This window comes from Saccostrea cucullata, unplaced genomic scaffold (genome assembly GCF_032062105.1).
Source record: "Saccostrea cucullata isolate Sc308-1 unplaced genomic scaffold, CSIRO_AGI_Scuc_v1 ctg13571, whole genome shotgun sequence".
Lineage (NCBI taxonomy): Eukaryota > Metazoa > Mollusca > Bivalvia > Ostreida > Ostreidae > Saccostrea > Saccostrea cuccullata.
The window spans coordinates 1-16,595 of record NW_026920374.1 but is presented as its reverse complement, the minus strand read 5'-3'; the positions used below and the strand labels follow the sequence as shown (position 1 = coordinate 16,595).

Sequence of the window (16,595 nt, the reverse complement as noted above, 5' to 3'; positions counted from 1 at the left end):
TACAAATAGTGCTCAATATAAATGTAAGGAAAATATAAAGTCTTTAATAGGCTATTCTTCTTCATCCTACAACAAAAGTCCTGCTTGACACGCCATTATTGGTGATAAAAGTAATGATAAAGGTATAAAACACTTACTTGAAAAGGACCAAAGTTGAGAGAAACCTGGACTTTCAAACGCGCGGTGTCCATCTTCGATAGCCAAGTGTGTCTAATACTCTACTCTCCTCATTAGCTTATGAGGAGGGAAGTGTATGAGAAACCCTTAGGTAGCGAAAATGGATGGCGTCATGAATAGTAAATATTTTGTTGACGATTGTTACAAGTAATGGGAAGGAACTTCAAGACATTTTATTTTGTCAGACTACATGCATGGATTAAATATTTCAGATGAAATCTACCTGCAAGCAATTGAGGGGGAAAACCAACATTTGTTTTATTAAGAAGAAGATAGAAGAGCTAGATTGATAGATGATCAATTCAGTATGCATCGGTTCCAACTGGTAGAGCAGGTAACAAAACTATCATTTCTTGTATGGCTCATTGTTTTAATTCATGTACGGCGACAAACTTTAAGATATGTACAGTGAGTTAGCATTTTATAATTAATTCTTTGGTCGATAGAATGAACTTTTCAACAAAATTTGCATAAAGTCGAATATGCATGCTGACGATTTTTCTTTATATTTACAAACTAAACTTTCTACGAATGGCTGACAGATATTGTAAAACCAATGGCGACCCAACAAATCTAAAAAAATATCGCCCAGTTACAATTTTAAGTTGCCATGGTAAGCTTTTTATCTCCATTTTATATAAAAATTTAGAATACTATGTATAGAGAATTTTAATCTTATAAGTAAAAGTCAAACTGGCTTTAGGTAAGGATATTCTACCTTAGATAATATACCGACTTTACATGTACATTTTCTTACAAACATTTGTCTTTCAAAAAGAAACTTTTTGTGCTTTTGACACATGTGGAGAAATGGGCTCCAGTACAAATTGTTGAATAATGACATTAGTGGCAATGTTTCACATTTATAATAAATATGTTTTATGAAGTTAAATCCTATGCATGGACTTATCACATTTTGCGTTATTGCATTTCGCGTTGTAAAACAATATTGCTGCTATTTATGAAAATGTATGTAGAAACTAATGATATGAAAATTCAGTCTGAAAGTATTTAAAGGTATTTATAGAAGGAGAAAAATCTCCCAGAACCTAAATCCCATCATGTTTGAGCACCTCAAAGATATAACTGAAATGTCATTACTTTCTATCTGTTTTCCCCCCTGAAGAATTACACCAACCTAAAGATTTGGTCTTTTCCTCATTTCAACAATTATTTTCAAAGAATTCTTTTTATTTGGACAGATTTTTGTAGCAAGATATGAAATGAGAAATTTCTGTCAATTAAACAAAGACCAACAAGCTTAAGAATACCAATGGTAAGACTAAAAATCTCTAAATTGAGATCAGAGGGCATTATTAGAACCATCCTTTAGCCTTTGGTCATTAAACATTGTACAATTATGTACTTGTGAAAAAGAAAGATGGATTTTGCATCAAACTTTCGCCAGTTAAATAACGTCACCTTACGCATATTCTACCTGGAATTGACTAAACCTAAGATGCACTATCAGGATCAAAACACAACAATACAATGACTTAATTTAAAATAAACGTTATTGGCAAGTAGGTACAGCAGAGAGAGAGAGAGAGAGAGAGAGAGAGACGCAATCGTGTAAGGTGATGCGATCCTCAGCCAGGAAGGGTGCCTCTTTGATTTATCATTTTATTCAAATTACTCAAATGAAAATGAACCTTGGAATTGAAATCTTCTTATTCCACAATTTTCATCTTATGCATTTCAGTGGAATTTAAGGTTCATGAAGTCTTAACAACGGTCTTACAAAAAGTTGCTATTGGAACTATATAAATATTATATACTATCAAATTACATCATATAGGAAAATTCTGTTTTTTCCATCTAGCCGTAGATGTGAGAAATGATTTATGGTGTTTTACAGTACATGTAATAGGATACCCTTTATACAATTTGCATTTATAAAATGATTGAACTCAATAAAAGAAATAAAGTGTTTTGTTTTAGATAAAAATCATGCAATTTTCATCACTTGCCTGGATATTTATATTTTTTTAAATCCTAAAATATATTGATCAATATTCAATCACAAAATACAAGTAACATGTAAGTGTTTACATTCGCATTTCGTGTATATTAGAGCTTTTCTTTAAATACCACCCAGAAGAATATGATTAATGATGAAGTTTGAAGTAACAGAGAATTCTGGAATATTTTTGTGAGTATTTTCAACGCCTGATTTAAAGAATCGGAGGATCGGACTATCTTGATGAACAATCAGAGTACAGCTACATTGTAGCGCTGATTCCCTCTCAAGAGAAAGGGATACATGCAGATATTTTGTTCCTTTCAGCCTCTAACCTCAACCTGATAGAAAGCAACCATGTGAGCTTTTATAATTAATTTATTGGACATCCGGATACAAAACTTCACTAAAATTTGTTTTCTCCACAAAATAAAAATGTATTTCTCTGATTCAGTATTTATAATTTGTATTATATTTAACAGATTTTGGAATGTCTGATGATGGTCCAGCCAACATGCTGTTGTCATGAATAACTCTGAAAGAAATAAAGAGGTAAGATTTTTAATTTTTTTGCTAAACCATAGAACATTAATTTATAGCTATACAATTGTTTGGTCATTATTTGTACATTGTATTGATGACGGATTTCGCGCTGTTTTTCTTCAACTATGACAAGTAGCAAATGTAATGATCGGCAGGGGATGCTTAGTCCTCCGTGGCACCCGACTGTTTTAGAGGTCCGTGTTTTTGTTAAGCTCCCGATTTGCATTACTTGAATGGACTTCTGAGTGTGAATATACTGATCGTTACAAGTATCTTCATATATAAATATGAATCATTTATCTATAATGTGCATATAATTGTGTTAAATAATGTATCAAAAATGTATTTTTTCCAGAGATATTTTAATTTTTCGTCAGATTTACTTTAAAGAGGTGTTAAAGTATTTTTTAGAAGAAAAAATGGCGATTTTTTTTAATTAAAAAAAATACTTACCTCTGCTTCTTCTTTTTTACATAAAGAAACAGTAAAGTTATAGCAACTAGGAGAGAAACGGCAAAAAATATTGCAATAATCCACAGCTTCGAATCTGATTTCTCTTCCTCCACTTTACAGCCTAAACATATTATATTAGATTATTATATAAAATAAGCTAGTGAGTTTTGATTTTCGTCGTCTTGCTTGCTTTGATTGTAGTTCAAATTAATTTGATATTAATTAAATTTTCAATAATTTAGTCTAAGAGGTAAATACAAATTGAAAACTGTATTCTGTTATAAATACTGATGTGTTAATAAATTACCTTTCACATCTCCTCGAAATGACCATTCAAATGTGTTTCGAAGAACATCACATTCGTAACATCCCTTTTGAAATCCATCCGCTAAGCATGAACCATGAATGAAACAGAACCCCGCCTTTTTTTGAAAGAAATTGCATTTGGAAGATAATATAGAAAATGAAATGTAGGTAAATTTTACTTCTTTGAGCTGACACCATATTTTTTTGTTAAAAATAAATCGATCGCATATATCTAAGGCTTTCTGATTCGATAAAAATACATTGAAACATAAAGATATAAATATTTTGCTTTGCAAATCACAGTGCATAAAAACAAAGCTTATGTTTAGAAACGATCTAAGCATGACCAGGATCTTCTGAATGATTTAAATACATATAACAAGTAGTATGAAATAAGGGGCATTGTCCTACGGTTTGTAGAGTGTGGAAAATTGTTTAACCTTCAAAGCAAACCGAAGTTGACCAGAAACGTTAACAGTGTCTTGACAAGTGGAATCCAAGATATATATTGGGTGGACATCGCTGAAATTTCTTTTGTTGTTACTGACAGACACGTGGTATCCAGTGACGAAAGCTGTCTTTGAAACCGATCTTTTGGAAATAGAGTGAGGAAATTTACATCGAATATCACCGATTGTGTTGTGATCTCCAGGAATTAATGTTGTTTCTAACTCCCAGGCTGTGCCATTCATATTCATCTATTATCAATGAAAATAAAAAAAAATGATTGAATTCTCTAGAACACACCGGTATATCTAAACTTATTCAGGTACATAAATTATACATGTAAAGTGTATATAATATATCAATTGGAGAAATGTCAGTAGTAAATAAATAATTGATTATCAAATCTTTTATTATATGGTAGAATTTTAAACAATAGAACAAATGACAAAATTTGCCTCATGTGTATTTAATCATGTTATTTATAGAGATATTCCTACAATTATTTATACCTAATTGCAGTAAAATTTGCGTTCTTTTATTGAACATGCACGTGCATGAGTTTCTTAACTAAAGAACAGTTACAAATGTAAACAACTTAATTTAAAGATATTAATTAATATAATCATAATCACATGATACAGTATGTTATTTAAAAAGAAGATTTTTAAAAGGCATAAGTCATTCCTCAAACACCACAATAAATGAATAATTGTGTCAGCAACCTTTTCTGTCAACCTTCGTACTTATTTTTATAATTAATAAAAAAAAATAATTTAAAATTATGCTGAATGATACATTGTGTTTTTTCACTATAAGAAATCTGTCTTTGCTTTTCATTCTTATGCGAATTTATAGAAACTACATGTTTTTCTGATATAGCTAAGTTTTGAAGAAATAATATACATGTACCTCAAAACGTTTCATTTTGCATGTCAGTTCCGGTCTATTTAAAAACTGATCTCCCTCAACTACAGCAACTTTGCAAAATAACTTATCACATAGTCCTCCGGTTTCGTAGTTGACGGCAAACACCACCGGTGGATCATTAAGATTGATGGAACAATCTCCGGCTCCAAATCCTTCACTGCAATTACAGGTACCTGTTTCCGATTAGAAAAATACAAAATTTAATTCATAGAACATTTTTTCCACACTAGTACAAGTTTTGATGAATTGTGTTTCACAGATTTCTTAAAATTTTCACCTATTTTGAACTTAAATATCTCCCAGTTTTTATTACATGTACTGAGTTGACTTAAAATTAAACTGTGTCTGATATTTATTTCAGAGTCGTATTTCATTGTTTTAAATCTGTGATATCTATGAAACGCGATTGATTTAAATTGTGTTATTAACAGGAAAGTCCTATCTTTATAATTATAAGGTAACAAAACAAATAGAAAGATATTTTTTACTTTAGTTATTCTTATCTTCTCAAAAATACGCCATATATCACTTTAAAGTTAAGTATGTACTTCATTGGCATGCAAATATAGTACACTAGGATAAAGATTGATTCGTATTCAATATTTTTTGAGACATTTTCTAATTGTTCCTAAAATTGGTTAGCAATTTTTGAAAATGCTCATTGGCTGCAGCTAGAATGTTCTTTTTCAACGTAAAGTATAAAGCGGTTTGAAACAAGATGTACTTATGTACATGTAACACTGATGTCCAGTATGGTAGCTAATGGTGAGGATTGAAATTTCTCAGATACAAGAGAAACTTCAAAATTCGTGGTCAAAATGTCTAAAGTGTTGGTATTTAAAGAAAGGTCTTGTTACATACACCTCGAAATATAAAAATCCCTAATGGTATCTATTCAACAGTTATGGCCGAGGTTAATGTTTGTTTAAAAATGGGTAAAACTCTAATGTCAAAAAAGATATAAAATAATTATACCCTTTGAAAGGTCTTGTCACAATTAATAAATATATAAAGTATGGACGTTTATATCGTTGAATAAAGCCTTTTCTGATTTTAAGGTATATCAGGATGCCATTTTTTAGGAGTTTTCCTATTAAGAACAATACTTTAAAGTTATATTTGGTAGATTTTCTATTTGCTGTGCAACTAGATTATAAATTAGAGGCATTGTTCATTTTCGTTTAAAAACGCTTACCATTTCTACAAATACCATTGTCGCTGCAATCATTTGGACACGCTAAGGAGAAAATCTTTTCTGCGAGATTTTCTCCATTTTCAGAAGTGTTTCTAAGAGTTTCATTTTGATCGAGTTCCTTTAAACAAGATGTCTTCAGACTTTCTCGTGGTGCGCTAGCAAATAATGTTGAATTCGTAGCCTGAAAGTACACGGATAAAAATTTCAGCTATGAAGGTTACCTATGTTTTGGTTCAACAATTCTCTATACCAAGATTTTTTTTTCTAAAAGTGATCTATACTATTTACATGCAATTCCCATAAATTAGATAAGAATTATTGATCCGAATAGCGAATTTCAATGAAGAATACCAGAATATCCAAAACACAAATTTCCACTGATTGTTTAGTGTTCATGTTAGGTACACTTTTGCATGCTACAAATCCAGGGGAATTATTCAAGTAATTCTCGCACCATAACCTTGCTTCAGGTTCAGTCATTGCAACAGTAACTGCTCTCTAAAATAGAAATAGTATGAAACACCACTCAAATACAACTCAAATATTATATTTAAAAAAAGAAATAAGAAATCTTGATTTTAATGCCCATACCTTTGTTCGTTTCCTTTTGGGGTGAACATAATTGTTTGGTATATACGTAAATAAGCGATCTATAGACCGTTTCCTTCTGCTGTGTCTTTCATAACAAATATCCTTTTGTACTGGTTTTCGATTGTCCTTCTCACATGTTATTAATTCTTTGTCTTCATTTGTGCACGTAAGGGTATCAATAATATCACCTTTGACGCTTTTTTTTGTTGGCTTACAAATACAAAGATCTCTAGAATTCTTTGTCCTTGGAAAGGATTGCAACTGTTTAATATCCATTTTGAGCATGTTGTCCTCGTCAGGAACTCTAAAAAATTACACAATAATTGTATTGGAAAGTTAAAAATGATTACTTTTAATTCTTTTCTAAAATTGTAAATGCGCCTTAAATCTGCAACGATCAGTATGGCCCTATTCTGTCTGCCTTAATCAATTTCAAATACATGTACATGTCACAAAGTACTTTTGGTACACATGTATACAAGCTGAAAATTCATATGGATGCATTACTTTATTAGCATTGAGAAAATTACCACTTAAAAGATTATGTTCCAAAACTGAACATGGAAAACATTGTTTTGTTTGTTCCTTTAGGTTTAATTGATGATATTGAATAAATTTTGATGTTAGTGATTTTCATCTTATTTATTTATTTTTGGTAGAATAATAATTTCCCTTGAAATGCAAAACTAAAAAAAATAACAAAATTAGCCAGACCAAGTACTTAAACAATGCTGGTTTGCCCAAAGTTGGATTTAATCAGCTGACGTCATAAAAAGAGGCCCAGGGGCCACAGTGCTCACCTGAGCACATCAGCTAGGAAAAAGCACATATCATGATTTGGACGAACTAAAATCTTCACTACCTGAGGATAATTCTACATAAATATTACTAATCATGCCTTTGAAGTACTTGAAAAGAAGATTTTAAAACGTTTCCCTATATATTCCTATAAGAATTTTTGGTGGCCATTTTGGCCCCACCCTACCCCCAGGGGTCATGATTTGAACAAACTTGAATCTACACTACCTGAGGATAATTCCACATGAGTTTCATTTTTCCTGTCTCAATGGTTCTTGAGAAGAAGATTTTTACAGATTTTTCCTATATATTCCTAAACTTTGATCGGCCATATTGGCCCCAACCCTACCTCCAGAGGTCATGATTTGAACAAACTTGAATCTACACCATCTGAGGATGACTCAACATGAGTTTCATCTTTCCTGGCCCTGTGGTTCTTGAGAAGAAGATTTTTAAAGATTTTTCCTATATACTCCTATATAAAAATTTGAACCGCCATTCTGGCCCCACCCTACCCCCAGGGATCATGATTAGAACAAACTTGATTCTACACTATCTGAGGATGAGTCAACATGAGTTTCATCTTTCTTTGCCCAGTCGTTCTTGACAAGAAGATTTTTTAAAAATGCCATTAATTTTTCTCTTATTCATAATTATCTCCCCTTGGAAAAAAGCGTGGCCCTTCATTTAAACAAACTTAAATCCCCTTTACCCAAGGATACTTTGTAGCAAGTTTGGTTGAAATTGGCCCAGTGGTTTTTGAGAAGAAGATGAAAATGTAAAAAGTTAACAACAACTACGACAACGACAACAACGAGGACAGACAACGGACAAATTATGATCAGAAAAGCTCACATGAGCCTTTGGCTCAGGTGAGCTAAAAAGCAGATGCAATCCAAAGTGTATAAGCCAAGCGACTGATAAGTTGAGTTCGACTTCATATACATGTATTTCAGTGGTCTTGTTTAGTCTGTTTTAGCGTATATGTTGTACGAAAGTTTAGGAAAAGGTTTTAGACGAGTCCCTTCCTAGATTCTTATGGCAAACTAGCAGGTAAAATCTATCGTTCTGGAAAGGGCATATCTATTATTTTATACAAATTCGGAAAAAAAATTTCATGTTTACTATACAAATAACAAAAGACAAGGAAATTTTATTAATTTTAAAATAAAACTAGAAGTACTTTGAGCAATGAGCTCACTAAATGAAACCCCGCCTCCCATAATGTCCATGTGTTGCTATATAAATATTGTTTTACGGTAATGTGTAAAGAGGAATAACTCGTCCTATCAAATGTTATCCAGAAGCTTCTATGTGACGTTATAGGTAATGATATAATGGCAATGTCCATGTTTTGTTATGGGAAACCTTAAATATGTGTCGAATAAAAAAGTAAAATAGGAGGTACACAATGGCAATATGTAATAAAGATTCTCTGAAAGTTTCATTAAATTTCACTCAGTAGTATAAGAGGAGTTGCAGATAAGAGATATAGCGTAACAGACGGACGGACGGACGGACGGAAATCCCATCACTATGACCCTCCCACTTTTCAAGCGGGGGTATAATAAAACACTAATCATATATTATTGATAATCGCAAATTTGTGTGCATTGTTTTGTTGGCTGATGCAAAATTCTCCTTATCAAACACTTACATGAGACAATGAAGTGTAGAAATACACACAATAACCCATACGAGACAATGATCTTGCAACAGTTAAATCCGAGTTCCTTTTTATTTTAATAAGGAAATAATTATATAATTTAAATTTTCTTATTTTTTCTAAAAATACTTTCAAAAGTGTTCACTATACTTTAATCACAACACAAAATTATTAATATGTACATGTTTACTATCACAAACTGTCAATGCTTGCATTGCATAAGATTGCATTCCAGAGAGCCAAGATCGGCCTAACAATATATAAAACCAAAGACCCAAAATCATGAAATTAAATGCAGAATGTAGTAAACGACTTTGTCCCTTTAACTGTACAGTAAAACAACATATTGGTACATGTACCATACATATACTTTGCCACTGAACACACATTTTTATGCCTTATCATTTACTGGCCGGGCAACGGGCAAACGTTGGCTCAATCATTATACAATAAGATGCACTGAGCAAGGGGGAAACGTAGATACAACAATACAAATTTAATAACTATTTTGGATAACCAGCTTTGATTCGCGAAGACTTTATTTCGCAATTTACCGGGGAGGTGGGGAGGCTAGTTTCCGACGATGAATTTTCGCGAACAAGCTTATTATGGATCTGTTGTTAATGAACGCAGAGATTTAAAGGACCAGTTCACGGCGAGAATTATTCGCGATGACAAAGCTCTCCCGAAACTCGCCAAATTCCTCACACGCTAACACAAGTTTGTTAAAATAACAGTTTTTTTTATTCCTTTATTTTGCAACAGAAACGCTTTTTGCAACCACTGCACTATGCTTTATGTTTTTTAACTTTCGGAAAACGTCCCCATCTAAAAAGTTAAAATAATTGAGCAGATTGAAATGCTTGTTTGAAATTTGTTTGCTCTTGTTAACGTAATAAAGTGTCCGATCTCTGAGTTCTTTCTACAGGTCACTTTGTAGAAAAACAAAACAGGTTTCTTCCCCAAAATTTAATTCCGATGCAAGTTTGGACAATTCTTCGTGTGAAAGATATTTTGAATACGCCATCAGATCTTCTTTCTGAAACCTCGTTTCTAATTCATTGAGGAAAAAGTACTAAAACGGTATGACTACGACAGAACGATATCAATCTCTTGAATTACTTGTGGAGAAATTTTCTTTTTGTTACTGATTGGAGCAAATCGTTGGAGTTTTAATCTCTTTTCTGAAGTTTTAGAGGCAAGGACTTTTTGTTTCTAGGAAACACCTTACAAACACGGATGTTATCAACACAGAAAGGACGCAATCGAAGCCAATAGCCCCTTTGCGGTCACTTTTGTTTGTCTATCCCAAGACACGTATTCACTGGTACATTCATCAAGGTTCTTATTGAGAATGTGTTGCAGACACTTGATGACGAACTTGTTCATAGTGTAGAACACATTAAAGCATATGTGACACACTCAACCCACCAAGCTTGTCTTATATCAAAGTCCAACTAGTTTCTGTCTTAAAAAAATATACAACCCATCATTTTCTCTACTTGTGGTATAGCTGTGTGTTTTCCACAAAAAATAATCGCATCTACCATTTTCTCAAGCAACTTTATGTTGTGTTGATTCTATGCATGATTTTGCTGACTGATTTTATAAGGAGGAGACAAAGATGGTACTTCAAATTTCATTTGGTTGTGTGATAAACAGATTTGACACTCTTGTGGTATTCTTTAAAAGTGCAGATACTTTCCCAATGACTTTCTTATACGCAGTAAAAGGTTGTTTAAGAAATGTTGGAAAACTGATGACCGAGGAAACATGATACAGACCACCATTTAAGAGTTTCCTGAAGTTCAACCTTAAATCAGATTCATTCAAGGAAATGGGAATAATAAACTCTCTTTGCGTCCATCCGTATTCGTTGTTTGAGCACAACATGTTTAAGGTAACCTGGAGACATGGTCTGGCAAGGGTTGATTCTGAATATAACTTATCTTTTTAGCTGAGGATAGTGTGTTAATTTTACCAAGGTCAGAAAAATCCAAATCGTCAAAGGATGATCTATCTTCATCATGTTTTGTTGTCTGAATTATTTCATTGTCATCAGATTGAATATCCGTTCTTTCATTCTGCGAGTTCATGGAGATTTCCAGGGTATCATCTGAATCAATGCAACGTTTTGATTTTTTAAGGGCAGGTTCCTTCATTTCTTTGAATTCAGAACGTAATATTAGGAGACAAACCACAAAATGATTTGTGTTTTGTATTTTCAGTGTGTGACCTTGTGATGTAGATTGGGTAACCTTGACTTATATTACCTTTTTACCTCAAAATAGCTTTACAAAATGTTAAAAACTACATACTGTATGATTCAGGGCATTTGTCGCTGCGAATAAATGACTCAAAGAACAATAATTTCGTTCTGCATAAAATTGATTAGATTTCCTGGTACAAGTTATCTGTCCGATACGGATGTCTACACAACATATTGTACACTTGTTAGATGAGAACACGTCTTGCCGTACTTTTTTGATTTTTTTTTACAATTTCGATGTGCCTTTTTTCATAACCAAAAATGCTTTAAAGAGGGCCCTATAGAAGCAGTTGCCATCTCCGTTCACACATGGGACAAATATCTTCTGGATAAAGCACCTCGGCAATTTTGAAAAATAAGCATCTTTTGGGAAAAAATTGAATTTCATTACATTCAGATCATTCGTTAAATTTAAAGAACATGTAAAAGGTCAAAATTCTTTTCATACATATTTTTTCATCCACATTTATTCTGAGCAAATGTTAAAATTGGAAAAACGATAACTGGATAACTGTAAGTGAATTACATTTATATTTACTTTGAATGAGTATTTCACATTAAGTCTGATGCAGAACTATACTAAAGCCGATGACTTTATAAGTGACGATGCAGTAGCATAATGAAAATTAGGACGTAAACCACTTGTATAGGATATTAAATAAATCGTTCCTGTTTAGATTCCAGTTGCTACACGAATAATGTTTGTGATTTGATTCTAGACTCATAATGACATTACAGTACTGAGAAAAAAAAGGGCACCGCTAAGCGGAGCATCCCCCCGCGACAGACACATCACTGGTAAAGGCAATATCTCATGAGAGATAAATTCTCTAGAGGGACGTTAACATGTTAAAGATTGATATTACAACGTATCTTCTTTAATTTCCCTCTCATGAATATTTTGCTTATATGAAGGCTTGCCCGTGAAGAACTGCACTTTTTTTCTTATTATAGGCACTGACGGCCATTGAGCAGTGAGGGATCTTTTTGTGCCAGCATCTATTGGGACATGGGCCCTTGCAATTGGTTTACATGGTCTCATTCGAAGGACCAGTCTCCACGCCCCACAGTATGTTCAAACCCACAACATTAGGATCAACTCCCTTACTTTTGAAAAAATAATTAGAAGAGTGTTGTTGTTGATCCAATTTTTCTTTTTACAAAATGCAAAGTGCAAAGCGTCTTGGTTGGGGGGGGGGGGGGGGGGCATAACATTGATACCTAATTTTGGGTAGTAAAGTTTAATATAAGGTATTAAATTGTTTTTCAGCTCTATTTATTTCTTTAACAAAATTATAGGGGGTGGGGGTGTCTATTTTTAACAAAAATGAAATTGCACAGCATTTAAGTCGGGAGGGGGTTGGGGGCATAATGTGTATACGTAATTGGGCAGTTTCCCTTCTACCTAGTAGAAACATATCACGTATGCTACATGTACAAGTTTCGGTAATTTTAATTATTTACCTACCTAATTAGTATATTTTACAGTTCCAGGCAATATGCATTTTTTTCGTAATGAAAAATAACAATGTACATCGAGAGTTTATTTGAACTTGTGGCATAGGCTCGGAACCGGGGGGGGGGTGCTTAGCCTCCCACTTTTTTGCAAATATAGACAATTTCTATACATTGAAAATTGGGGTTTACCTTTTTTGTTGGTTTAGCTCCCCCCCCCCCCCCCCAACACACACACTTTCAATTTAACGTGCACCCAAATTCCCAGACACCTGTTGGAATTTGGTAATGAAACCGCGACGTTCATCAAATTCTTTTAATCTGGTTCCCACCGACTCGACACGGCTTTTAAACTGGTTCCCTAGCGATAATGATTATTGTCAACTCGTACATAAAATGTCAGGGTTTCGAGACAGTGAAAATGCGATATCTGAAGAAATATTTCATCACTGAACTTGAAAATTAATAGGCTTCGTCCTTTTATACTGCCACACAAGTATGTAAACGCTGAGAATGGTTAATGCAAAGGTTCTCTGTCAATCTTGCCCACAAGGTAACGAACACACTAACACACTAACACACACACATACATATGCACATTCGCGATGATATGTTGGCACTAGACTGTTGTAAAGTGTCATTTACCTGTACCATAATACTATTAGTTACACAGTCAATTAGTGACCTAATACGGATTCATACAGGGTGTGAAATGGAAATCCGTATTGGGCGAAAGGCGAAGCCGAGTCCCATCGGATTTCCATTTCACACCCTGTATGAATCCGTATTAGGTCACTAACTGACTGTGTAACGAATTTATCCCGCTGAAGACCTTTTTCGATTTAAAAAAAATATTTGCGCATATTATGAAAATATTAAGTTTTAATCCAATAACAATCAACATAAAATATCATTACGGTAACAAGAAATTTGACTAAACTACCTACGTAAACCGTTTCTTAGCCGCCATTTTTATTTACAATAACAACGCTTCGAACGGAATCGCGTGCCCGATTTTCATATTACGCCTAGACGGAGATATAATATGCAAACGGAGACGTAATACGGAAAATTTCAGGGCGTCATGTGATTAGCTTTTATCCAATCAGTAATCGACAAATTTGTCTGAAGCGGGATAAATTGATTTATTCGTTATTCCCTGTTTGGCTAATTAAAAACTATGTTATGATGTTAATATTTTTCATTCATAAAGAAATCAACCAATTTTATTATGTCTCGAAATTAATGAAAATGACTATCTCAAACTTACAACCAAGAGGATGTAAATGTGTCTATAGATACAGCTGATTTCTCCTTGGCTGGCGTTCTTAATGCCCCAATTCCAACCGTACCACATAGACCTTCAGACCTGTTTTCGTCAGCTGGAGACGGATATACATTTAATTCGAGTGTATCTGCATCTCCCATTGTACTAAATCGTACTGTCATATATGTTTTGGAGGGAAAATGAATCTAAAAAATAACAATGAAAGACTTTACAACTTGAATACATTGGAGAATTAATTTCGTTCAGGCGTCACAACTTTTAGTTCACATTTATTATTTACTTTATTCTACCAATGATATATGGAGGATATGGAGATAACATGATAAAACAATACAAAATAGGAGCACAGCAAACACGGACCTCCAAAACTTCAGAGGTAGGACCAGGGGCCATGGAGGAGTAGCATCCCCTGCCGACCGATCACACTCGCCGTGTGCTCCTTTTCATGATCGGGAAATAACTGAAAAATCTGTCGTCAATTCTGTGTGTACTAACAAATAATATGAAAAACGTCAGTCAGCATTTGACTCATTGATGAAATGTATTGGTTTAAAGTCATCATTTCGTGTTCTACGGTTGATGCAATGAAGGTCTTTGTATCAACCTTAAAATTGTACATACGTAGAGCATGCTTTTGCTTAGCGAATCAACTGAGAGATATTAACTCCATATGCAGATGATCAAGGTATACTGCTTCATAAAGAAGGAAAGTTGACGATTGAAAAATTAAAGTCATAATGATTATCATATAGCTTATTGTAAAATGACTCTTTACGTTTTTTTCAAGTAATATATCCAAATGTGAAACAGATGTGTCAAACTCAAAGGTATCTTTTATTTCAAGCTCACCGGGATATATCGTATCGACATAAGAATGGAAATAACCATTGTTAATTGACAATACATGTGATATTTAAATGTGAGTTGAATAACAGCAAATGTTTTGTTTTTAAGTTAAGATTTTGGACAAATTTCTCTTCATATGAATACAAAACTAGGTCTTTTAACAACAGGGGCAAATGGTACCCATAGGAATTTCAATAGATTATTGAAAGAACTGGTCTCCAAAAACCACATCGATTTTGTCAATCAGAAACTCGAGCATTTTTTATGTCAACTTCAGAGTTCTTGTTTGTACAAACAAAATGTTTTTGACAAAATAATTTTGTAAATGACTTATGACAAGGTAGGTAAATTTATTAGTTCCATTTTTATTAAAAAAGCAGCTGTCAATCATGTCAAAAAGCCTGGACTTTAATTTATTGTAGGGATCGGTTGTGTTTAATGTTGAAGAGTCGTTAGTTTTCAAATTATTTATTTTGGTAAAATTTTGTGATTTCCAATTTTTCAAAAGTTCCTGAAAATTTATAAGTATCCATATTTGATTTACACCACTTCTTCTCGAAAATTTTTGTAGCACAGTACTCTTGAAGTTGTCTTAATTAAAATACCTCATATTGATGTTCATCATTGGTATTTTTAATGACATGTAAAATGTCCTCAACACAGCTTTGGAATCCTAATATTCTTGGGGATGTTTTGGACATCTGTCTATTACAAATATATCTGATGCCGCCCTAACTGCAACTGCGCAAGCGCACTGGTTCATGTGTCCTTTAACAAGCAAACAAGATGTGACCTTCATCTGGATCTTAAAGTACAAACATAAAAATCTTAAATAAGTTTTATCGCATCAATAGCATTAAAGTAAACATCATTTTAATTTTGTTTTTAAAGTGTACACGATAACACACATGAAAATGGCAAATTGAAAGCAGAGTAAACAAAAAAATACAACAGCTACAATACACCAAGACTCGGTTATAACGAAGTCACTGGGACCTATGAAATTACTTCACTGTATCCGTAATTCGTTATAACCATATAAAAAATTTATTAAATATATATAGCTGGGGACCCAGATGACTTTGCTAATTCTATGAATTCACTATATTCGTGTTAGTTCTAAACGAGTTTTACTGTATTGGATACTGAATTTATTATTATACATTACAGTAAACAAATTTTATTAAATGTACCATGTGGCAAAACATTATACTATTTATTCGATAGAAAAAGCATCTTTAAAGTTTAATTTCTTTCAATAAAAGTGAGTATCCCTTTGCTTTCTGGTTATTCTTTAACTAAGATGAATTTACTTTACATGAAAAGATATCTTTTTTTAACTTTAAATTTTTTTAATCTCTCTCTCTCTCTTTAGAAAAAATATCTCTAAGCGGGGAGATTTCTTAAAGTAAGATATTTCTTTAACAGCTTTAAAAAGATATCTTTCTAATTTAAGAAAACCTCTTTACATTTTTAAAAAAAGATGTTTTTTTTTAATTTCCATATCAAATATTATAAGAATATATTTCATGTATTTCTTCTACAGAAAACAATATGCATATATGTATACTTACATAACATTTTTTTATCTTTTAATGCAGTTTTAATGTCAAAAACATTGAATCTGGGTAGCAAAATGGGTCTTTTAAAAACCAGTATTGCCTCCAAGCTAGC

General features: G+C 32.9%; 1 protein-coding gene across 1 annotated transcript; it reads right to left on the bottom strand.

Annotated features, from left to right (window-relative positions):
- Positions 1-3,133: 3,133 nt before the first annotated feature.
- On the bottom strand, positions 3,134-14,215 carry LOC134247739 (uncharacterized; the record flags this gene model as incomplete). The annotated part of the gene is made up of 8 exons (XM_062730106.1): positions 14,058-14,215; positions 6,600-6,903; positions 6,360-6,506; positions 6,009-6,189; positions 4,796-4,986; positions 3,880-4,137; positions 3,441-3,555; positions 3,134-3,254 (listed from the first exon to the last, which is right to left on the bottom strand). Coding segments are annotated over exons 1-8 (1,475 nt in total), but the record flags the coding sequence as incomplete, so codon positions are not given.
- Between the last annotated feature and the right edge of the window lie 2,380 nt (positions 14,216-16,595).